Raw genomic sequence first — 26,170 nt, forward strand, 5'->3', positions numbered from 1 at the left:
CAAGGCTCCAGGAAGAAAGCATCAATGAACTCACGGAAGTAGCTGACGTTTCGAACCCACTTCTGTACTCCTTGCCCCTCAGCACCAGGTAGACAGGGCGCTTCTCGTTTGCCTAGGAACTCCTCGATTAAAGCCAAGGTGGAAAGGCTCTGGCTGAAAGGGACACATTTGGTTCAGAAGGCTCCTGGACCTAAGGGAATCTTGTTCCCCAATAGGCCCACCTCAGCAGGCTCCCCTCTGACAGTGGGAGCTCCCACATCCTACTCCCCACAAAGAACCACCCTAGCTCATAAGGGAGTAGAGTCATCCACACAATTATTACCACCACCCTACTAAAAAATTCTCTATCCTATTACTTCCTCGATTGAAAAATTCTGAGATTTAGCTCAGTGCAGAGTAACAAATAGCATCAGCATTAAAAACCAACACTGCATGAATATGCCTTAGATCTAATTATAGGCCACAGGCAATATTATGGATCTTACTAAGGAGATAGATCATTTAAGTTGCTTCCAAGTTATCCAGAGAGCCAGTCCATAAAAGCAGTGTAACACTAGGCTCTCCCTAAGTTACAATCACCGCTTTCCTCTCAAAGTATTTTACACATGGGAACCCTCAGTCTGAGACTCCCAAGCCAGGCTCCTGCCACTTAGCTCTCACTGGAGCATAATCTAGTCGGAACAAAGGAGAAGCAATCTACTTTACGTCTGTTTCCCTGAGGAGTGAGGCCTTGATGGGACTCAAAGCTCTGGCAAGACTGAGAATGTGACTTGGAACAAAAAACATCATTTACTTGGCCTTATATACAAAGCTTAGAAAAAAAAAAAAAAGGCTGGGGAGGCACAGACGCAGTTTAGACCAGGGGTCAGCAAACGTTTTCTGTACAGGACCAGAGAGTAAATATTTTTCGGCTTTGCAGACCACACACAGTCTCTGCTGCATATGCTTCTCTTTTTTTAATTTTAATTTTTAATATTTTTTTTTTTGGCCGCACCCTGTGGCTTACAGGATCTTAGTTCCCTGACCAGGGATCGAACCCGTGTGCCCCGCAGTGGGATCGCAAGAGTCCTAACCACTGGACCACCAAGGAATTCCCTGCATATGCTTCTTTAAAAAAACAAAAACAAAAAAAACTCTTTTCAAATGTAAAAACTAGCTCTCAGGCTGTACAAAAACAGGCCACAGGTCATATTTGGCCTGCGTCACAATTTGAAGGATTAGACTGTGATCTCCAATGTTAGCCTAAGGTTTCAAATTGTTCTTTGCAGAGAAATTGCATTGGATAAAAAAAGAAACTCTAAGAAAGAGAAGAAATGCAAGAAGGTCCTCACAAGAAGCACTGGTTGCAGAGGCATGGAGATAAAAGGGGGCTGGTGCAACCCCGGATGGTCTCACTCTGCAGGGGTTGTATCACTCTTTACCAAAGACACACACTCGGCACTTTTTCTTCCTACCTGAACACAAGGATCTTGTCTCCAAGCTTCACACTTTCCTCAATCAGGTGGAAAAGCAGTACCATCTTGGGAGAGTTCTCTAAGACACCAGTCTGGTAATTAGTCAAAAGGTCCTTGGCCTATAGGAGAGGAAATGAGGCAGCTTGGAGCAGGTCCATGGCCAGATTACTAGAAATACAATTCTCTCCCTCAAAGGCAGCAGCTCACGGACAACCTTAATAGTTCCCTGCAGACCTTAGCAGTACAGTGCACTGCGCAAGACCCACCCTCTCCCCACGAAAGCTTTGCACAATCCCTTCTCAGCAGTGGTTTATGGCCACAAAAGTATCTGCTTGACTCACCCATTCATATGTGACAATGTTGTTGCCTCGCTCCTGGAAAGGGTTAAAGCCGACCCCTTGTAGGAACTTGCTATTGGTCGCCTCTCCCATTGAGGCGCTGTCCTCACTCTTGCCTTTTGTTCCCTGTGAAGGGCAGCGGGCACTAGTCGCTGATGAACCAAGCTCTTCCACGTCTAAGTCTTGCTCATTGGCCAGGTTCTCCTTCTGAAGGGCTTCGTACAGCACGTCGGGGTGATTCCAGATCTGAGGTTCAAGTTAAAGGGGAGGAAGCATAGGGCAGAGAACAATCTAAGGGTGTCCCAGGGAGTCTGGAAACATGCAGTTATTCAAACACACACCTCCCACAGCACATAGTCACACCAAAAATTAATGTCTCCCCAACCCCCTCATGGTCAAAGAGCCTGCACATTCATTTTCAGTAACCAACTCTGATTGCTATGATACATGAATGGGAGAATTCACACCAGGAGGCATGCCAGAATGATTGGTACACAACCAAAAAGGCTGTGTCACAAGTCTTGCATTCTTATTTAAGCAACAACAAGAACATTCCTGTTTCACCATGTGGCTACAGCCAACTACTGTATGAAACTATGAAACAAGACCAATCTCTCCCTATGGACAAATGTATCTAACTTACAGATGATCAACCGTAAGTCATTTCAGGGACTATTCGTGGCAGGAGTTGAGAATTCCAGGGGAAAGAGAGGGGGGGCGTGGGAAGGGTATGTATGCACCGCAGCATCCTCAAGACCATGTCTGCTTTAGCTTGCTTGCCCTGGTCTAGGACTGTGGGTACAAAAGAAATATTTTGAAACCCATCTGTCCCCAGACACACACCTTCAGCTGACTTATTAAAGCAGTGCTCAATTGGAAATAATATCCAACAGGTTGGTTGAGAGCTGTCAAAGAAACAGATCCTTTGTGAGACAACAGAGAGCATCTGGCCAGGTCAAAGACAAGTCAGGGTCCATCAACCTGTTCACGAGGCTCAGTGCTAAAGACACTTAGGCCTTGCTGTCCCCAAACCATCTTAAGCATTATCAGAATGAAAGAGATCTTGATCTGATTAAATACAGAATCAAATGGAAGGTATCCCTAATAATGTGTCTATGCTATGTATTTCTGGAATCCTGATTACGCTAGCAGTCAAAAATTTTGTCCCACGATGTTCCACCATCACTCCATTTCTCAGGTGAAAAAAATCAGTGAGAAAGGAAGTGACTTCTCAAGTTTGGTATAACAAGTTGCACATTTGCAAGGGGCACCATTTACATTATAGTCTATGAGTGGCACTCCCGGGAACTGTCTTGCCTTGGAGCCCTCAATTCAGTGAACTTCTTCCTTTATCAAGGACTCCCAGCAGGAACAACTCCCTTGGGACTGTGAGCATCCTTAGTCTGTGTCTTAGTATTCCCTGAGGCCTCAACACACCTTGCAGCAGACACAGAAAGCCTTGAGAGGGTTCAGCCCCAGCCAGCCGCTGCTACCACAGTCCCGGAAGCGGTCCATGAACTGTGTATACAAATCTCGCTGGATCTTAGAGAGTCGCACCAGGATCACATTTTCTTCCTTGGCAGGGAGATGAATCTTCAGCACAGTGTGGCCTCTCCTACAAAGGTACAGATCAGAATTGACAAGGCAGTGTGCCCAGGAGGGGTCAGTGCAGGATAAAAACAGAACCCTGCATTTCTGCCACACCGCCTTCTTTAGGATCTCAACATTCACAACAGCCTTACCATAATGCGGATTGGCTCAGCAACCATCAAGAAACTTATTTTGAGTATAAAAACTAAAGCAAAGAGGCAGAGTGACCTGGGAACTCCAGGTTCTTACCCTAATCTAGGGCTGCTTCTCTAAGCTTTCTCCACACATGCCATCTTAACAAGGAAAAACAAGGAGATGCTTCAGACTGGCCTAACCTACATCTTCTAAGATGCTGAAACTGGTGAAGCCATACCCCTGAGAACCACCACTTTATTCTTTCACTCAAGTCATTAGAATGGTAGCTGTCTCCTGCTTCTCTCAGCAAGTAAGGCAGATATCCCTAGTAACCTCAAAGATTAACTTCTGAGAAAAGCACTTCTGGACCAGACTCAGAGATTGAAATATTGGATATCCACCGTCTGCTAGCTATTCAGGAAAAGCTATTCAGTAAAAGGAAAGTTGTACTATTGCCCTACTAGAAAGGGGCCCTCCCACTGTTACCACCTTTCCCCTTCAGGAAAGCCTTGTCATGTCTATTCCACCAGGGCTCTCCAAGGATTTAGAAAACAGAGCCCTGAGGATGGCTCACCTCTGCACAAAGCCCTCCAGGAGGCTGTGCAGGACATGGCTCCGGTACCGCATGAGGCGGACATCCTGAGGCGTGCTGTCAATACACTGTCCATTCAGGATGGGGCGCTCAAACATGTTGCTGAACTCCTGCCGGGTGCCAAGGAAGTCTGGGCGCACAAAGTCCACCATGCACCAGTACTCGATGAGGTTGTTCTGCAGGGGGTATCCAGTCAGCACCACCCGGCGGCGAGAGCGAATGTTCTTCAGGGCCTGTGAGGTGCTGGCCTGGCAGTTTTTGATGCGGTGTCCCTCGTCACAGATTACCACATCAGGGCCAGGGCGGCATAAGGCCTTCTCAAACTCTAGGGAGGGAAGAGGATCCGGAGTAAGAGGGTGAGAGGGTCTGCTCTTAGTCAACAATATGAGAAGTAGGGGTGCACCCTGGAGGAGACAGAAGAAATGAAGGAAGCAGGAAAGCAAGAGTCAGCCCCCATTGGTGAAAGGGAGCCAGCCATTCAAGCTCCTGTGCATTTGGTGTGACACATTAACCTGGCCTATTGACTCTTGCAGTAAATATCCCTTTTCCCTCTTTCCTTTCCTTAATTTTTTTCCCTTTAGGCTAAGAGTAAAACTGACTTGCATTCCTAGGGCTTATACCAACTAGGTAGCAGACAGCATGACTTTACAGAGTACCAGCCTAGGATTAAAAATGAGTCTGGATGATTTTGATGGGAATAATCCAGACACTTCCACTGGCTCTCACCATTGTCTTGGTGCCATCTGAGAGCTGGCTGGTGGGAACTAACTAAAGGACAAGGTCTTCCTGGAGTTACTCGCCAGTCAACGCTAAATGGCAAATTCAGCCACAGAAGCAAACCCAAAAAACAGAATCTCATAGATGAAGAGATCTATAAAATGAAACAGCCTCTGAACCTTAAAAAAAATTTTCTTCCCCAAATAGACCAAGGCCCCATAGAAGAGGGAACAGAACTAGAACTATGAGAAAAATGGCTTTCACCAAAAAACAAGAAAATTGGGATAAATTCTTCTTTTATAAATCCACAAACAACATTATTACTACTCTGTATATTAGCGATTTAAATACTTTATATTTTCTTAATGCTATCTCACAACATCTCTGGGAAGTGGTGAAGGGAGCAGTTACTCTTCTAACTATTCTATGAAAGACACAGGGGAGTCTCCCCCATGCCAGCCTGTGGCCTGGCGTACCCAGAATTCCACTGCCTGCAGAGAAAGCAATACCTTCTGAGAGCCAGTGCAGGTCATCCCACCTACCTCGGGGACCAGGATTTCTGGTTCATGTCGATACAACTCACATCAATAATGCTTCCCATTTGACTAGGTGCTATAGCAGACACTATTTCTTTTCCCCTGGATCACCCTTTAGAGTATTCCCAGAGAGGCTGCCCACCTCTTCGAAACTCCTGCTGTCGATCTTCCTCATCCAGATCAATGATGACCGGATGAGAACGTTTCTTGGTTTTCTTCGGTCTACCTGTGGCAAAGGATTTCTTCAGGGTGAGGAGTCTGTACATTTCGTACCCCATCAGCAGCACCCCACCCTCTGACACCCAATCAGCCATCACTTTAGCACGAGCTGCCATTGTCCTGCAAGAGTGAACAGAAAGAAAGTATTATTGCTTCCCCTGCTCCCCAGGAAAAATTCCTCACAGTCAAAGCTGTGTTCATGTACATTCAGAAGTCCTTATTGCCAAAGACTTCATGTGGCAGCATCACAGGGCTGGCCAGCTGCCCAAGGACTTTCCCACCATTCTAGAGACACTAATTGTACTAAGGATGGACTGGTTCACTGATGATGGTTAAATAACAAAAAACAGAAATTCAATGGCACAAGACAAGCAAAAGTGACAACCTCCCTGGATGTACATTCATGACTACAATTCTACATTTGAGGGAGAATTTCAAGTTATTCCCACAATGAATACTAAGTAGTAAAAGCAAGGGCAACATTCTGCCTTTCACCTGCCCAGGTCCTCGTGAATAAAGAGCCAAGGACGCACAGTAAAGGAAAAAGAACAGCAGAGACCGGATGCCACTCAGCACAGTCCCTCTACTCCTAAACAATTGAGCCCTGGCTGTATTTCATTGACTGCTGTGTGGACTGACAGTCCTGAAATCTAGGAAAGAGCAGGTGATCAGCCACCAGTGGGGCCACTCATAGTCTCCTCATTTTGATGTGTGTGACCAAACATCACAAAAGGTGGTCTCTGCAGAAAAGAAAGTCTACCTTCTCAATTATCCATATCAACGAGGGGAAAGGGTAGCATGGATTGCTGGCTTGGATCAAGAAATAGCTTTAGATTTTTGGAAACCAGGTTGAATTTACGGAATGGAAATATAAATAATTTTCTTTAAATCTGAAACAAAAAAAGGTTTGCACCTTTCAAAGCCTGGAAGTTGTACTGTTAAAGGTCAAATATAGATTGGTGCTTAAAAGAAGAGACTGGTGATTAGGTTTCTAATAAAAGATAAATGTAAGAGGTGAAAAGTTAGGAGATGGAAAGTTTCATTTTATCATGTTGAATTTTATTACTATACACGTGGGAAAACGTGACCATGTACACAGATTTTTCAGGATATAAAAACATCTTCAAGCAGAATACAAGAAATTTTCCAGGCTACATGACTCTGACTTTACTGAAAAACTAGGCAGAGAAAAAATGAGTAGCAAGAAGAGAGAGGGGGATACATCAAGAAACCAAAAGGAATCTGGGAGGACAGGCACATACCCAGATAGACTGCCTTGACATCCAGATCCTGGGAAGAAGTCTAAAAGGAAAGGGGGGGACCTTCCCTGGTGGCGCAGTGGTTAAGAATCTGCCTGCCAATGCAGGGGACACAGATTCAAGCCCTGATCCGGGAAGGTCCCACATGCCATGGAGCAATTAAGCCCGTGCACCACAACTACTGAGCCTGCGCTCTAGAGCCCGTGAGCCACAACTACTGAGCCCATGTGCCGCAACTACTGAAGCCCGCACTCTGCAACAAGAGAAGCCACCGCAACGAGAAGCCCGCACACTGCAACAAAGAGTAGCCCTTGCTCACCGCAACTAGAGAAGGCCTGCGCACAGCAGCGAAGACCCAAGCCAGCCAAAAGTAAATAAATAAATAAAAATTTTAAAATAATAATAAAAAAAAATAAAAGGAAAGGGGCAGAGAGGAGAGGGCAGGCCACCTACTTGTGCTCATCATTCAAGATGTGAACTTTAAAGAACCGAGGCTGGACTTCTTCAGGCTTGTTGTCAGCTGGAAGGGCTTCAGGAGCTGGGAGCCACATGTTGAACTCTGCCAGCCAGTTCTGAAGAGTATTAACCTATCAGAAAGTCAAGTCCAAAAAGAGAGTTTTAGGGAACAAGCTCAGAGCTGAGCTCATAAGGCTTTTTAGTGCCCAGTAAGGCATTACTCCAGAGCTCTGCAGAGGGGTGACCAAGTGGTGCCTTCCCACTTACCGGCACAATGGCAAGGACGGTTTTGGCTGGCGTGTGGCGGAAGAGGACATCGATGAAGGAGATAACTTGCAAAGTTTTCCCCAGTCCCATGCTGTGGGCCAGGATACAGCCAAAGCCACTACTGGTCTTAAATCGCTCCAAGGACTCAACCAGGTTATCATACAGGAACCGGATCCCACCAATCTGACAGGGAACAAACACAAACAAATATCTTTGGCTGGCAAAGACCAGGGGTCTAGTTTACTTACTTTGGAAGTAGTCAGAATTAAGTAAATGAGCAGACATTATACCAGAGAGCTGGTGTGGATGGCTGCAGAAGTTTCCCTGAACCCTGACTAGTTTATTGGCTGGTGACGTTCTTCTCGGAGAAAACACAGAAAAGCATTCCCCTGGTATAGTGGCCCATCTGAGGCAAGAATCTTGAGTACCAAATTCCTGACTGGGTCCTTCACTTAGGCTTGGTCTGGCTGACCTTGGCTGCTCACCTCAAGGCAGCCCATTTCATGAGGAGCTATTCTTACTGTTAAGAGTTCTTACGTTGAGTCAACCTCTGCCTTCACAGAGCTTTCACTCACTGGTCCTGGTTCCAGGTTCTGGGTCAACACAAACTACTCTGATCCTTCCTATCAGAAAGTCCCTCAGACTTCTGAGTTCTCACATCTCTTCCAGAGCCACAACTCCCTAATCAAAGTACTGCTCTCCAGAGAGTATCTCAATCAGTCTTTCAGATCTCACAGAAGGAGGCTCAAGATTATTCAGCCAAAAGATTAGCACCTTCTACATGATAGGGCATCTCTCAGGCTTGTCCCTTCCCATTCATCAGGAATCCTGAAGCATCAACTGCTAGGAGGAAGAATCAGGCCTTTCCAATAGCTGCTCATGGTACCAAACAAGTACTTCACAGGCTGTGATGCGGGTGACGTCCACAGCAAGGAAGCTGAAAGGAGACCAAGAGAAGAGTCCAGATTTGCTGTACCTGATGCGGTTTCACTGCCCGTGCCAACTGCGGGGCCAGGAAGACATTCTCCTCCTCCGGAGGGTGGTTCAAGTTGACAAGGACCCGCCCCAGAGCATCGCGCTGGTTTAAGACGTCATTCACATGGGTGCCTCCTTTCTCCTCTTCCTCATCCTCCTCACTGACAGACTCACTGCTGTCCACAATGTGCAGAGTGTCCTCCTCTCCAGAGCTCAATTCAATCACCTCTGAGGCAGCCAACAAAACAAAACAAAAACTCAGGAAGCAGAGATAATTTACTGCTCGTTGTTAAAACAAGAGAGCATGGAAACAAAGTTAGAACTTGTTATCACTTGTAAAAATTTTTGTTTCTATTATTTCTCTCTTTTAGCTTCATGTTAAGACAAGGGGAAAACTTATATTTACCAAGGAGACTCAGGGAAATTTGTCACAGTCAGACCCCAGACTGAATGAGGAAGGACTGAACAATCTTCTATTCAAAGGTACAGCCAATCTCTCAGGGCAAACACTGGGTCAGGAGGAAGGAGGGGCACCTCTGGCTCAATCTTACCATCTCGACTGCTTTTTTCATCCTCACTGCCACTGCTACTGTCCAAACAAATCACTTCCTGGGTCAAGACCCGAGGAGGCAGTTGGGGTCCATCACTTGCTCTTAAGACAATTTCCTCTGGGGAAAAAAAGATGGAAGGGAATGTCAAAACCACATTTAGCTCAAACATATTTTCCCAAATGATTTGCCATCCTCCTCCTTTGTTGCTCTCTGGGGAACTATCCCCTGAGAAGACAAGTAGAGGGCATCTGAAAAACCCCAGTCTTCTTCCCAAATTCCCTTTTCTCTACTGGCTCTTACTTCCTAGTATTCACCTGACCACTAGAAAATGTCCTAATCCCTTGGCATGTTAACATCCAAAGTTATGGATGAAAATCTAAATAACATCAATTTGAGGAGGTACATTTTTATCCATCTTACTTTTCAAATGAGATCCTTCTGATCATGTGCTTCTAAGAAACTGAATGGATTGAAAGGATTCCTGAGAGGCCACCATCTTATTCCAGCTCTGTCCTTGACCACAGTGTGCACTGAGGATCTCTTCTCCCTGCAGCGCGGGGCCTTTCCTGCCACCTCCACTGCTTACCGGGAAGGAACTCCAGGGGAACGGTGGGAATGGGGGCTGCGTAATCCTTCCTCTGCTGTTCCAGGCGTTTTCTTCTTTCCAATTCTTCCTGTTGTGCTGCTTTGGTAACTGGCTCCAACTGATCCTCCCGGAGCAGCTTGCTAAACATTTAAATAAGAGATAGTACTTGGGTTCACTTGAGATTTGGGCAATGTAATGTCAAGATAAAGAGGGAAACCATCATTGCTGGGCTCAGAGAGCTGAGGTGGGAGAAGCCATATCAGTCCCACTACACCCATGAAATGGGCAAGGTAAAAAAATAAATGGGACTTCAAGGCTCAGGTGGTTCTGGGCTAATATGTTTTTCATATTATTTAACTTCCTGACAGGTGCCCCTGCTGAATCATCTCTGCACATAACAGATCAAGAGTGAAATAGAGTAATATGTAATTCATAAAGCTGGAAAGCAGTATAAAAAACAGAGGTGTTATATGGGAAAGTAGGATTATGGATGATTCTACATCCTTATTTCCCAAACTTAAAGTAAATTTTCAAGTCATCATTATGTTTTAAAAAAAAATGAGGGTAGGAGGAAAAAAATATTTAGCTCCTTTCAACAGCAAAATTGTCATTGGTAGAAGAAAGGACTATTGGGGATTTGGATAGTTAAGGAAGTTCACATCTGCTGATCTCTTAGCTCAAGGAAGAAGCCCTGCTTTGGACCAGACAGTTGTCTTCCAACTGATGTTGAGTTCTAAGAAAATAAGAACTCAACTTCTTTTATCTCCTCTTATTTTGAGACATAAGGAAAAAATAAAGGAAGAAACCAGAGTCCAACCAGAGCATGCTATGGCTGCTTCCCGGGCCTCCAAAGAGTGGGACACTCTCCAGGGGTGCTCGAGTGCCATCCACTTCAGCCCTGTATCCTCTGACAGCCCAGACCCAGTGGTCCTGAGCTGCATCTTCACTATTAATTGGGGCACACAACTTATACTTTTCTCCTTGGGAAATCGGACTCTCCTGCTCAAACCAGTCCTTTTGCTACTGACAGCCTTCAAATGAAGGTAATACTTCTATTCCCTCTCTTCCCCTCTTACCCAGAGCATAGCTCACCGTATGTTTCTCCTCATGTGGGAGGGCTTCTGAGCTCTCTTCTTTTTGGGGTCCTCGGAGGCAAGGCTCTTGCCTTGGTGGTGCCTAAGCTGCTCTGAAGGCTCAGACTGAGATGAGGTAGTTGAAGTGCACCGCGGTGGCCGCTGCCCATCTTCCCCCAGCTGGGCACACTCAGTGCCACACATGTCTTCCAGGGATGGGTCTGAAGAGACAAAGGGAAAGAGGTGCCAGGGACCAACCTTTACTGGAGGAAGAGTGGGTTTTGATGCCAGACACACCAGGGTTCAAATCTCAACTCAGCAACTTATTAGCTGGTGATCCAATAAAGCAAGTTACATCTCTCTGAACCTCAATGGACTTATCTATAAAATGAGTATAGTAATGTCCACACTGCAGACCTGTTGTGAGGACTAAATAGTGTGCATGCTTAGAACCAGGCCTGGCCCCCAGAGTAGGCTCACAACAAATGATAGCCATCACTCTTGATATAATTTAGCACTATGATCAGAGTGAGGAAGTGTCATGGTCTCAGACTACTCAGAAAGGGACAACTGAGTTCCCAATACAGCTCACACTCATTTGTATGACTCTAAGCGAGTCTCATCTGCCAACAGGGAGACCACTCCTCCCTTCAGTGTATTAAAGGATTCATTCAATTTACCAACCATTTAATGAGGGATTACAACATGGCAAGCACTGTCCTAGATGCTTCAAGGAATATTTCTAAATTCCTTCCCTTTAAGGAGTTTGTTTTCTAGACATAATAAGGCAAGGTGTGCTAAATACAAGAGGGGCAGGGAAACTGACCTAAAGACCTTCAAAGTTTAAGGTACCATTTTTCAGCCAAAGGTAATTAGCTAAACCAAGAATAATTGGGCTATGAAAGGTACTATTTCATGGTATGATCACACAAGGAATTATATGGGAGGTAAAATGTAAGTGAGAATTTAAAAGATGAACAGAATGTCTAATGGTATTATTGCCTTGGGGACAGGGGAAAAAGGGGAAGAAATTCCTGACAGAGGGAATGTCGTTTGTGGTATCAACCACCAGCAAGAACTGGGGTCTATGTGCACATCCCTCTCCTCATTTGCTGAGCTGCATTCTGTTCACTGGATGGGCAGGCTTTGACAATCACAAAGACCTGTCCCCAAGTCTGCCACAGCCTCCCAGATACAAGCACTACACAACCAAAAGGTCTTTCCCAAAGGTAAGAGGAATTCAGAATAAGAACAGAAATGCTGAAACTGAGGTGCTCTAGTCCATGCCACTTGGCTCTCAGGCAGGAAGGACTCAGGAAGTTTTGTTTTTTGTTGGTATTATTTTTGTTTGTTATTTTGGATTTACCAGTTTTCCACTAGTGTCTTTTTCTGTTATAGGATCCTATCTAGGATACTATATTGTGTTTAGCTTTCATGTCTTTTTAGTCTTCCCTAAACTGCAGCAGTTTCTCAGCCTATTCTTGTCTTTCATGACGTTGATTTTTTTTTTTTTTTTGTCCCTACCAAGGGACTTGTGCAATCTTAGTTCCCTAAGTTTGAACCCAGGCTCCGGCAGTGACAGCGCCAAGTCCAAACCACTGGACCACCAGGGAACTCCCAACCTTGATACTTTTTTGAAGAGTACTGGTCAGGTGTTTTGTAGACTGTCCCCCAATTTGGGTTTGTCTGATGATTAGATTGGGGTTATGACTTTTAGGAAAGAATACCACAGAGGTGAAGTGCTCTTCTCATCACATCTTATCAGGGTACATGATATCAACATGACTTATTACTGGTGACATTAACCTTGAAGTGGTGTCTGCCAGATTTCTCCACTGTAAAATTACTATGTTTCCCTTTCCATATTTTATTCTTAAGAGGCCAATCACTAAGCCTGGTCCACATTCAGGGGGAAGAGAATTAAGCTCCATTTCCTGGAGGGAGGGGCATCAAAGAATTTCTGGACATATATTAAAACCACATACAAAAAAGCTTGGGGGGGCGTTATTTGAGGCTTTCAGAACACAAATATCCTTAAAAGTTTCATCCACTAATTATAACATTCATCAGTGGATCTTACCTAGAGCAATTATTACTGTGGTGTTCTAATGGTGGTTTTCTATTTCCCTCTTTCCATCTACATTTATTATCTGCAATTTTTCTGTAAGGGAGATTTGTCCCTTCTCCCTCATTTATATATTCAACATTTAAAAAAACATGTCAGGGCTTCCCTGGTGGCGCAGTGGTTGAGAGTCCGCCTGCCGATGCAGGGGACACGGGTTCGTGCCCCGGTCCAGGAGGATCCCACATGCCGCAGAGCGGCTGGGCCCGTGAGCCATGGCCGCTGAGCCTGTGCGTCCGGAGGCTGTGCTCCGCAACGGGAGAGGCCACAACAGTGAGAGGCCCGCGTGCCGCAAAAAACAAAACAAAACAAAAACACATGTCAGTATGGACTCAAGAAGAAACATGCAACCCTGTAGACTTTGGTAAAGGGAGGCCAGGGCTGCCACAGACCTCAATGAGTGAACCAGTAAGCTGATGTCCCCAAGCTGAAAAAAAGACTTACCATGGGTCATCATCCTATGCACTCAACCACCAAAAAATACCAAAGGGCCGTCTCACCAGTCAGTGGCTGAGTCAGAGAATCATGAGTGTCCCAGACATTCTGTTACTGCTCACCTTCCATGGCTTGGTGTAGCCCCTCCTGGCCCTATTACCATTCTGGGTTCCCTATGGTCTATTTCATATTAATGTCAGATTCTAGAACAACATGGAGCTGGAAACTAATGTTTCGCAAGAGATAACAGAGCACAGGGGTTCAGTATAGACACTGAAGCCAGACTGCTGGGGTGTGAACACCAACTCTACCCCTTATTATAACCTTTCTGTTCCTCAATTATGAAAAGGGAATAACAACTGTAGTGTTATTCCTCAGTCTCAGAGGGTTGTAGTGATGATTATATGAGATAGCCTAGATAAAGCGCTAAGACAATGCCTGGCACACAGTAAACATTGTATAAAACAGCTGCTGCTTTTACTATGACTACCACTATTCCAGGTACAAAGAATGGGTTTGGTTTCTTTTCTTCTTTCTTTCCTACAATAACTCTACAAGGTAAGTTTTGCTCCCTTCATTCTAAATATGATAAACTGGGACTTCCCTGGTGCTCAGTGGTTAAGAATCTGCCTGCCAATACAGGTGACACGGGTTCGAGCCCTGGTCCGGGAAGATCCCACATGCCGTGGAACAACTAAGCCCATGCACCACAACTACTGAAGCCCGCGTGCCACAACTACTGAAGCCCGTGCGCCTAGAGGCCGTGCTCCACAACAAGAGAAGCCACCGCAATGAGAAGCCCACGTACCACAACGAAGAGTAGCCTCGCTCGCTGCAACTAAAGAAAGCCTGTGCACAGCAACGAAGACCCAAAGCAGCCAAAAATAAATAAATAAATTTTAAAAATAAATAAATATGATAAACTGAAGCCCTAAAAAGTTAAAAAGATTTGCCTATGGGTATACAGGAAATAAGCAGGAAAACAGGAGCAGACAGTTATGAGAATAAGCTTTGTAGTCAGGCAATCCTGGTGTTAAATCCTGGCTTTGTCACTTACTAGCTCTATGTTCATGGGTTCAACTTCTCTGAGCCATAGTTCCTACGTGTGTAAATGAGGATGTAAATAGCTCTCTCATGGAAAATATTATTCTTTAAACCCTGGTCTGCCAAACTCCATACTCCCACAACCACATTCAACAGTCTGGCAGCGCACAAAGCTCTGGAGCTTGGTCAGCCATGCCAGGTAGCAGTATTTATTTGTATGGAGAACTCAAACTTCAGTTATATATCCTAACCAAAGATCAGAAATAAGAAAGCAAAGGGAGAAGCAGAAATGACATATGAAAACAGCATTTTGTTGTTACAAAATGAGTGTTTCTTACACGCACACACCCCTCCACATTCTAAACCTTTCCACTTGAGACTGCCGCAAACCAGACACTGTTCCCTCTCCCATCCCCTGCTTTTAGTTTAGCCTAACATACATTTGAGCATCTGCTATGTATCAGGCCCTGTGCCAAGGCACAATGGAATGGTCCACGTGGGGAAACATGTGTATACGTATACAGTGGAATGCCTAACAGCAATAACACTTGGGGAAAGGACACAATCTAGTCTTGCCTATCACTGGTTATGGGGGCGCTTCCTCAGGAAAGGTGAGACTTGGGTTTAATCTAACAGAATGGGTAGGCATCAGCTAGAAAAGGAAGGAAAAAAAGAACATTCTAGACAGGTAGAAGAGCATAAGCAAAAGGAATACTCTAAACAAGGTGGAATGGTTAGGAAAGTACATGCAGTTCAATATTGGCTAAAATGAACTAAGCAAAATAGCAGCACGAGTGGCCTTCCAACCCAACAACCACTTCCCTGTCTCTTCCCAGGAGCCCCTTGTCCAAGGATAACTTAGGTACAGACCAGAGGTACAGGCCAAGTTTCTTGGATGCTGGCACAGAAGTCAATCCCTGTTCCAGGGAAGACTAATTCCAAGGCCTTTTATTCCTAGCGTTCTATATCCCATTGCCTGGTGTTTGGGTAGGGAGGGGAAGCTAATGTGGCCATTGTAAAAACTGGGTGGAGGGAGATGGTGGGTGTGGACCTGTGTGCATGCACACACACACACTCACATGTGAATGCCCAGGCTGATTCACTCCCCTGAAGCAGCACTGGAAGCATCTTCCTTGACTCTTACACGGAGAGACCACTAAAGATTTCAGGTAGATAACCTTTGCTTTTTGAACAGCAAAGGGGAAATGGTCAAGGGAGGCATCAAAGAATGTTCATGACGGGACACTGCAATATCATTAACAGGAGCAAGAGGTTAAAACAATCCCCTCTCCATTACCACTAGGTCCACAGCAGGCATTTTATAAAAAGGCCTCCTAAAGACAGCAGAGTCCAGGGTGGTTAAGTGGCCTTGGCTCATGGACGTGTTCCACCTGCTGAGGAGACAAGGTGCCATCGCTCCTGTGTCCAGTCAAACATGAGAACTAAAAGAGAAGCTCCAAAGTAGAACTGCAAGTCTGGCTAGTTGTCTTCCCAAATTCACTACCCTCCTTAAACAGTCCTCTCTCATTTCCATCTGAAGCCCTATAGGAGGAAAGCTCAGCAACTCTTGGTCTTCCTTAAAGACTATCATTCCTTCAGGCCTCCCACTCCTCCAAAGAGCTAATACTTCCATAGCATTGTCATATAGTACTATTGTCACCTTCCTCCTAACTCACAGCCCTGAATTCTTCCCTCCTAATTGGGAGGCCATCAAATTTTTCCTCCCAAAGGAATAGATGGCTAGACAGCAGGCTCAGGGCTGTGTTGGCACACTTCAACTTGGTGTTTTGCTGGGTCCCTTGACCTGGTTAGATAATGACCTTTGATGGTCTCCTGGCCTTAAGGCCTTTTGTTTTGTTTCTATTTCACAAGCAAATTTATTGAGTAACCACTTGGAGGAACACCTGGAGGCAAGGCTACAGAGTAGGCAGAACAGAGTCAGAGTATAGACGGCAGGCCTTGAATGTCGGTCTAAAGGGTTTGAACTTGATCTGTTGGGCAGTGGGAACTTGTTGCCAACTATTGTATTTATTTCTTCTGGTTTCTACCTTGCAGAGTGGGCTGTTCCTGGGAGGAGGAAGAACAAAACCTGATAGTCTTTGAATGTCACAAATTCACTATCAGACATTCCAACTTGTGAGGCTTGGCTGTGAATTTCTGTCTGGCATGGGTTGAATGTAGACAAGCACAGTAGTAATTTTTAAATGATCAAACAGTATATACAATTCTCATGCACACTGAGTTCAGACACAGGTTTCCCCTTTCCTTTATATACAGGATACAGGTCTAAATCAGCTCCTTACCACCTAGCATTCTTTGAATCCTTAGCTTCTGTGTTCAACAACTACTATTTGCTTGTTAAAGGGGCTTTAGTTTATGGATGTGCTAATATTTAAAATTTGTTGTCATGTAAGTCAGTGTTTTACAAGTGCTTCATTACTGCTTCATAATGCTTACGGTGAAGTTTCTGGTTTCTACATAACATTATAATATACACTACATCTTAAACTATTCTTAATAATACAACTGCTATTTCCCTAAGTCAAAATATAACTTTTCACTGTGCTCTTTTGTACCTTCTGAATATTGAACCATGTGAATTTACAACCTAACCGAAATAATTAATTTAACTTTCAAAAAATAGCCCACCCCAAAATTCTAGAGTATAATCCACCAAAAGTCACTGAGGAAAAAAGATTAAAGATTCAACAAGGAGGTAGAGACATGTGCTTTGACAAAGGAAAATTAGTGTCTTCATGGTTTAAAAGTCAGTGACTACTACCACCCAAGTTCAGGATCATGGAATCAGACCTGGTGGCAGATACCTCTGAACTTTCTCCCTCATGCAAGCCAGCTGTGAGCAGTGATCACCAGAGTTATATAAACACCAATGAACACTTACATAAGCTTCTCAGGAACAAGTTATGAACACCATCACAACAAATATGATAGTCAAATGAGTAGCTTTGAAAAAAAAAAACCTACATTTCATTCATTAGGGGTATAAGGTACAAACACTTCCAGGGCCCTTTCTCCAGCTATTCCATTTCTTCTTCCTCCTCAATCTCATCTATATAAACAAAGATCAGTGGATTCCAAGTCTTACCATGTACCTCCCGACGTGATGTGGTAGAATATGTGCACGACAACCTATGATGTATGTGTGTCAAAACACTCAACCTGGGCTTCCCTGGTGGCGCAGTGGTTGAGAGGCCGCCTGCTGATGCAGGGGACATGGGTTTGTGCCCCGGTCCAGGAGGATTCCACATGCCGTGGAACGGCTAGGCCCGTGAGCCATGGCCGCTGAGCCTGCGTGTCCGGAGCCTGTGCTCCGCAACGGGAGAGGCCACAGCAGTGAGAGGCCCATGTACAGCAAAAAATAAAAAAATAAAATAAAATAAAATAAAATAAAATAAAATAAACACTGAACCTGAACCTGAACACACCTTGATATCTCATTCCCAGTTTGCAAAAATACAGGGAACAAAGGACTATGTTAAACTTGATAAACAAGACCATAGGGGTACAATCAGCAAAGTCTAGAAATGTGTGCAACTGCAGAACAAGTGAATCCTTTTCTTCTATAAATAAGTTGCAAGGAGAAAAAGAAAACAAAAAAGAGGTAGGTTATATCTTAGCTGTACTTAAAAAGTTTATATGCTAAAGAGATTTAAAAGACAAATCAACTAAATGTAGACCTTGTAGGGATTTTAATAAATTAACAGTAAAAATATTTTTTAAAGATAATCAGGGATTATCTGGATATTTTATGATATAAGGAATTATTGATTTTAAAAAATTAGGTATGATAAAGAGCCTGTGCTCTGCAACGGGACAGGCCACAAACAGTGAGAGGCCTGCATAACGCAAAAAAACCCCAAAACAAAACAACAAAACTATGTCTATTTTTTTATTATGTTTGAGATTTTCCAGAATAAAAAATTTACAGTTTTTTTAACTTTAAAGTTTTAATGGAAAATAGAAAGTTTTTTTAACTTTAAAGTTTTTTTAACTTTAAAGTTTTAATGGAAAATAACAGACACTAACCTCTAAACTATTTAGGTCTCAACTTTTCCACATTTGGTAATATACATTTATTTTATACTGGTAATCAACAAATACACATCATTTTGTGTTCTACTTTTTTTTTTTTTTTGCGGTACACATCATTTTGTGTTCTACTTTTTTTTTTTTTTTCCCCTGTTGTGGCCTCTCCCGTTGTGGAGCACACGCTCCGGAAGCACAGGCTCAGCGGCCATGGCTCACGGGTCTAGCCGCTCCGCGGCATGTGGGATCTTCCCGGACCGGGGCACGAACCCGTGTTCCCTGCATTGGCAGGCGGACTCTCAACCACTGCGCCACCAGGGAAGCCCTTGTGTTCTACTTTTAATCACTTGTTTTATATATAAATATTTCTTTGATATAGTCCACATGTCATTTTAATGCAAGCTAACAGCATACCACAGAATATTTTGTCATTCCCCTGCAGCTGGGCATTTGGGCTGTACTTTATTTTTCATTCACATCTATACTGGCATAAGCACCCTTGTACGAATTATTTTTCCTTTTGATTTACATATCTGTGGTATAATCCACTACAGCTGGGGAAATGAGCAAAGAGTATTAATGTTCAGGGATTGGCAAGCTTTTTCTATAAAGAGTCAGAGAGTAAATACTTTAGATTTTGTGGGCCATAAGGTCTCTGTTGCAACTACTTAACTGTGCTGTTGTAGCTCAAAAGCAACCATACGTAAACAAATGAGTGAATGAGTGCAGCTCTGTTCCAGTAAAACTTTATTTACAAAAACAGGCAGAAACAATCCTGAAAACGAACAAAGGTGGAGGACTCACAATTCCTGATTTCAAAACTTGCAACAAAGCTACAGTAATCAAAACAGTGTGATACTGGCATAAATAGAGATATATAGATCAATGCAATAGAATAGAGCCCAGAAATAAACTCTCACATATATGGCCAAAATGATTTTCAACAAAACTGCCAATACCATTCTATAGGAAAAGGGCAGTTACTTTGCCAAATGGTACCAGGAAGCTGGATATCCACATGCAGAAAAATGAAACTGGACCCTTACCATATACAAAAATTAACTAAAATGGATCAAAGACCTAACTGTAAAGCCTAAAACTACGAAACTCTTAGAAGAAAAACATAGGGGGAAAACTTCATGACATTGGATTTGGCAATGATTTCTTAGATATGACACCAAAGGCATAGGCAATAAAAGAGAAACAAACAAACAAACAAACAAACTGGACTTCATGAAAACTTTAAAATTTTGCACATCAAAAGACACTATGAACAGGGCTTCCCTGGTGGTGCAGTAGTTAAGAATCCGCCTGCCAGGTTCAAGCCCTGGTCCAGGAAGATCCCACCATGGAGCAATTAAGCCCATGTGCCACAACTACTGAGCCTGCACTCTAGAGCCTGCAGGCCACATCTACTGAAGCCCGTGCACCTAGAGCCCATGCTCTGCAACAAAAGAAGCCACAACAATGAGAAGCCTGCGCCACGCAACGAAGAGTAGCCCCCACTCGCCGCAACTAGAGAAAGCCTGTGCAGCATGAAGACCCAATGCAGCCAAAATTAAATAAATTAAAAAAAAAAAAGACACTGTGAACAGAGTGAAATGGCAACACATAGAATTTGCAAATTATGTATTTATTAAGAGATTAATACCCAGAACACAAAGAGACCTCTTAACACTCAATAACAAAAGAAAAAACTGATTAAAAAATGGGCAAAGGATATGAACAGTCATTTCCCCAAAGAAGATATACGAATGGCCAAAAAGCACATGACAAGATGTTCGGCATCACTAATCATTAGTGAACTGTAAATCAAAACTACAATAACATACCATCTCACACCCATTAGGATAGCTACTATTAAAAACACAAGTGTTAGCAAGGATGTGGAGAAATTAGAAACCTTATGCACTGTTGGTGGGAATGTAAAATGGTACAGCTGCTGTGGAAAACAGTATGGCAATTCCTCAAAAAATTAAACGTAGAATTACCATATGATCTAGCCATTCCACTCCTAGATATACACTCAAAAGAACTGAAAGTAGGATCTCAAAGAAATATTTATACATTCACGTTCACAGCAGCCCAAGTACCCACAGACAGAGGAAAGGACAAGCAAAATGTGATATATACATACAATGGAATATTATTCCTTACAAAAGGAAGGAAATTCTGACACATGCTACCACATGGATAAATCAGGACATTATGTTAAGTGAAATAAGCCAGTCACAAAAAGACAAATACTATATGACTCCACTTATATGAGGTACTTACAGTAGTTAAAATCATAGAGACAGAATGTAGAATCGTGGTTCTCAAGGTTCGCAAGGGCTGGGGGGAGAAGGGAATGGGGAGTAATTGTTTAATGGGTACAGAGTTTCAGAATGGGATGATGAAAACATTTTGGTGATAGACAGTGGTGATGGTTGCAACAACAATGTGAATGTACTTAATGCCACAGTATTGTACACTTAAAAATAGCTAAAATGCTAAATTTTACGTTACATATATTTTACCACACACGCAGAGTTGACTTAGTTGTTATGCTAAGTTAAAGTTAGACACAAAAGGCCGCATATTGTATGATTCCATTTACAGAAATGCACAGAACAGGTACATCTATACAGACAGAAAGTAGGACAGTGGTTGCCAAGGGCTGAGGGAGAGGATAATAGGAGTGTCTGCTTACAGGTAACAGGGTTTCTTTTTGGAGTGGTGAGGATGTTCTGATATTAGAAAGTGGAGATGGTTGCACAACCTTGTGAATATACTAAAAACCACTGAATTGTATACTTTAAAGTGGTGAATTATATCTCAAAAACACACACACACTTTTTTTTTTAATGTTGGCTTGGTGCTTCTGCTTCCAGCTAAGACGGAATAGCTTGAGGCAAACCAAAGGTGGCACCAAGAACAGCTAGGAATATGTTAGCAAATTTAAACAAACAAACAACAACACAACTCTTTTGAAGGCATTGAAGAGATGCTGAGACAACCAGGAGTTGAAGGGACAAGATTCCAGAGGTGGAGAATGCTGCACAACCATGAAAAAGAATGAAATCTTGCCATTTGTTGCAACATGGATCGACCTGGCGGGTATAAGTGAAATAAGTCAGAGAAAAACAAATACCATATTTCACTTGTATGTGGAATCTAAAAAACAAAACAAAGGAACAAACAAAATGAAACAGAAATAGACTCATAGATGCAGAGAACAAACTGGTGGTTGTCAGAGGGGGTATGGGGAGACAGAGGAAATAGGCGAAGGGGATTAAGAGGTACAAACTTCCAGCTATAAAATAAATAAGTCATGGGGATGTAATGTACACATAGGGAATATAGTCAATAATACTGTAACAATTTTGTATGGTGATGGATGGTAGCTGGTCTCACTGTGGTGAGGGGCACCTGGAACTCTCATGGTACTACTGACAGGAGTGTGAAGAGGTACAGTCATGTTGGAAAACATTTTGGCAGTTTCTTATAAAGTTAAACATACACCTACCATATGACCCAGTAATTCACTTATTGATATTTTATCTAAAAGAAATGAAAACAGGGACTTCCCTGGTGGTCCAGCGGTAAAGAATCCACCTTCCAATGCAGGGGACACGGATTCGATCTCTGGTTGGGGAACTAAGATCCCACATGCCGCGGGGCAACTAAGTCCACATTGCCACAACTACTGAGCTTGCGTACCTCAACGAGAGAGCGCTCTGGACCCTGTGCACCACAACGACAGAGCTCACGTGCCCTGGAGCCCGCACATCACAACTAGAGAGAAGCCTGCATGCCACAACAAGAGAGAAGCCTGTGCACAGCAACGAAGACCTGATGCAGCCAAAAAAATAAAATAAAAATAAAATAAAATAAATGAAAAACATATCTCTAATTTTTTAAAAAAATCAACTTTATAGGAATGTTCAGAGCAGGTTCATTCATAAGATTAAATGTCCACCAACAGATAAATGTATAAACAAGGGGTAATATATTCATGCAATTGGAATACTACTCAGCAGTAAAAAAAAGAACAAACTATGATCATATGCAACAATACATATGAATCTCACAGACATTATGCTGAGCAAGAGGCCAAAGACAAAAGAATATGTATTGTATAATTCCATTTATATAAAATGCTAGAACAGGCAAAGCTAACCTATAATGACAGAAATCAGTTCAGTGGTTGCCTGGAAAATTGACTACAAACGGGCATGAGAGAACTTTCTGGGAAAATGGATATTTTCTGTATCTTGATTAGGGTGATGATAACATGGGTACATACATTTGTCAACAATCATCGACCTGCACTGGTAAAAAAATGTGAACTTTATGTAAATTATATAATAAAGTTGATTTTTAAAAATCGTGTGATATTGCTAAGTTATTCTTAAAAAGAAATTCATAGCCTTAAATTAATGTCAAAAAGTAACAGAGAGTGGTCCAGAGGTTAAGACTCCATGCTCCCAATATAGGGGGCACAGGTTCAATCCCTGTTCGGGGAACTAAGATCCCGCATGAGGCAAAGGGCAGCAAAAAAACAAAAGCAAAAAAAAACAGACAGTGGGGCTTCCCTGGTGGCGCAGTGGTTGAGAGTCCGCCTGCCGATGCAGGGGACACGGGTTCGTGCTCCGGTCCGGGAAGATCCCACATGCCGCGGAGCAGCTGGGCCCGTGAGCCGTGGCCGCTGAGCCTGCGCGTCCGGAGCCTGTGCTCCCCAACAGGAGAGGCCCGCGTACCGCAAAAAAAAAACCCAAAAAAACGGAGAGTGAAAATCAATGATGTAAATAAATTTTCTTTTCAAAAAATTAGAAAAAGAACAGGAAACTAAACCCAAAGAAAGCAGTAGGAAGAAAACAATAAAAAGCAGAGGAAAACATACTTTAAAGAGCAAAAGCAAAACCATAAGTTGATTCTTTGAAGCATAGATGCTACATCCTCAGAGAGCCTTACCACCACTGCCACAACCAACACACTGGCTAAAATAGGCCCTTCCTCCCAACCCCTGGGGCTTATTCCCTTTCTTTATTATTTACAGGGTTCTTATCAAGAACCTCTCCTTTTAGACTGTAGCTCCTTGAAGGCAGGGATTCTTTCCATCTCATTCTCCACTATATCCCTCAAGCCTAACAAAAATGCCAGCTGTCTAACAGATGCTCAATAAATATACGTTGAATTTTTCAAAATGAGCTTGTTTCTATTAAACAAAACTGCCACTAGAGAAAAACACATATGAATAAAAAATCCACTGAAGTATACCAGTTCCTATTCAGTATGTTTATGTTCAATATCTTCAATATATCATCATTTATGAGTGCATATTGATGTTCTCTGTGGACCGAGCTTTCCCTGACTCAATATATGTCATGACAAGCCAATATATTTGCCAATAAGCCTTAAAAAGTTAAAAACTCACACAAACCAAAATGTGATTCACCTTCAAAATAGTCATAGAAGCCAGTTTGAGAGGGAAAAAAATTCTCATCATAGTTGCTCCTTGGGAAGAAATAACTCTTCACAGCATTAATGCTAAAAGTCACTAGAGAATTCTAAATTAAACACATCTTTTAAAGTGAGATCTGAGAGCAAGGGGACCGATATCACTCTAACTAACTTATTAAACAACCTAAGACATGAAGAAAAGAAAGGGCCAGGCTTTCCACTTAGCTCTCACAGGGCTGGGGAACAACTGCAAATCATTTGTAAAAGATACCAAGACTGCACAGGGGTTCTCAATCTTGGCCCTGCGGACATTTGGGATCGGGTAATCCTTTGTTGTCGGAGGCTCTCCTGTACATCGTAGGGTGTTCAGCAGCATCCCGCCCCCCCCCCCCCCATCTACTAGATTCTAGTAGCATCTTCCCAGTTGTGACAACCAAAAATGTCTCTATACATTGCCAAAGGTCTCCCTCGGGGCAAAATCAATCCCTGTAGAGAACCACTGCTTATAGCACAATCAAGGCCAAAATACTAAAGAAACAGTCATTTGTAAACACAACTACACCTCTTTTCAGCCCATCTGAAATTCTAGCCCTCTGCTGCAGACAGATTTAATTTTGACTCTGCTCAGCATGATGATGAAGATTTCTGGCCATCTCTGCAACAACAGGCAAGAATTACCAAGTTCTCAGCAAATCAGCCACAAGGTAGGAACTTCTGAGCAAAGGAAAAAAGACAGACTAAGGCTGAAATGTTGAAAGATTCTAGTTTAATTTCTGAATAAGATATAAAGAAATGAGAGAAAATGTAAAGTGAATACTTGGCTTCACTAAAATCTTACAGACAAGGTAATGTCTAGAATAATTTCACAAAATCAAAATTTTAAAAATCCAAATTAAACCCAAAGATGCTGATGAAAACCACACCCCAATCTTTAAAATATGCCTTTCCTATGTCCTCTCACTTTTTCACTCATGAAATAAAAGACTATCAAACAATGTGAAAGATTGCTTAAACTGACTAAAATGAAATTACAGATTTTTTTTACAATAAAGAGCACTGTGAGCAACATTAAGAAATAAGCTACAGACTAGATGCTATTAACAATATAAATAGTAAAGGATTAGTATATCCAGAATATGAACACTTACAAATATGAACACTTAAATATGAAAAACATCATCACCACAAATAGCCAAAACTGACATCGTTACTTGAGAAATTTGAGCTGGTTCTTGAAGTGTTTCCCAGCTTTCTCTAATCACTCATTATTCCATCAGTCATAAGAAAACATCCACTATCATCCTTAACATCCTATGGTTTTATGCCAAACATGAATACTGAATCACCTACTCAGCTTGATTTCCCCCATTCCTTCTATCCCCCAGAATTCCACAAGCAACCCCACACCTAGCCATCATCACGCATTAAGGAAGAGAAACCTTACTGCTGCCCAAGGAACAGAAGGTGGAGAAAGAGCCAACTCCTATCTGGAAATGACTGCAGTTCACTGAGAAACAACACACCACCCAAGGCACCTGGTGACTGTGGCACCTGGCAACCTGCAGCCAGCTTCCTGGTGGGGAGAGCCCTTCCTTCTACACTCTGCCAAGGGACTAAAGAGACAACAGGCTGGTCACTGTTTCCTCAAGAGTTCTCCAAGGGTCTCTCAACTCCCTAGTAATGTGTGTTTTTTTTTTTTAAAGAAATGGGCTAGGGGATTTCCCTGGTGGCACAGTGGTTAAGAATCTGCCTGCCAATGCAGGGGACACAGGTTCGAGCCCTGGTCTGGGAAGATCCCACATGCTGCGGAGCAACTAAGCCCGTGCACCACAACTACTAAGCCTGTGCTCTAGAGCCCATGAGCCACAACTACTAAAGCCTGCACACCTAGAGACCGTGCTCTCCAACAGGAGAAGCCACCACAATGAGAAGCCCGCGCACCACAACGAAGAGCAGCCCTTGCTTGCTGCAACTAGAGAAAGCCTGCGTGCAGCGACAAAGACCCAACACAGCAAAAAATAAAAATAAATAAATAAAAATTTAAAAATAAATAAACAGATCTTTTAAAAAAACTGGGCTAGGCATAAAAAAGAACGAAATTTTGCTATTTGCAACAACATGGATGCACCTGGAAGGTATAATGCTTAGTGAAATAAGTCAGACAGAGAAAGACTAACACTATATATTATCACTTATATGTGGAATCTAAAAAATAAAAGAAACTACTGAATATAACAAAAAAGAAACAAAAACAGATATAGAGAACTAACTAGTGGTTACTAGGAGGGAGAGACAAGAGAAGAGGGGCAAGATAGGGGTAGGGGATTAA

At 43.0% G+C, this 26,170-nt stretch overlaps 1 protein-coding gene across 1 annotated transcript in view; it reads right to left on the minus strand.

Annotated features, from left to right (window-relative positions):
• Positions 1-26,170, minus strand: part of RAD54L2 (RAD54 like 2) — an 86,756-nt gene that overhangs the window by 13,766 nt on the left and 46,820 nt on the right. Inside the window, exons 5-16 of the mRNA XM_060164022.1 lie at positions 10,768-10,969; positions 9,676-9,815; positions 9,090-9,206; positions 8,540-8,766; positions 7,564-7,746; positions 7,294-7,427; positions 5,505-5,701; positions 4,092-4,434; positions 3,230-3,407; positions 1,796-2,038; positions 1,455-1,573; positions 35-153 (exon numbers count right to left, since the gene is read on the minus strand). Coding sequence (XP_060020005.1) covers positions 35-153; positions 1,455-1,573; positions 1,796-2,038; positions 3,230-3,407; positions 4,092-4,434; positions 5,505-5,701; positions 7,294-7,427; positions 7,564-7,746; positions 8,540-8,766; positions 9,090-9,206; positions 9,676-9,815; positions 10,768-10,969 — 2,202 coding nt within the window. The remainder of the gene's footprint in view (positions 1-34; positions 154-1,454; positions 1,574-1,795; positions 2,039-3,229; positions 3,408-4,091; positions 4,435-5,504; positions 5,702-7,293; positions 7,428-7,563; positions 7,747-8,539; positions 8,767-9,089; positions 9,207-9,675; positions 9,816-10,767; positions 10,970-26,170) is intronic.

This window comes from Lagenorhynchus albirostris, chromosome 10, assembly GCF_949774975.1.
Source record: "Lagenorhynchus albirostris chromosome 10, mLagAlb1.1, whole genome shotgun sequence".
Classification (NCBI taxonomy): domain Eukaryota; kingdom Metazoa; phylum Chordata; class Mammalia; order Artiodactyla; family Delphinidae; genus Lagenorhynchus; species Lagenorhynchus albirostris.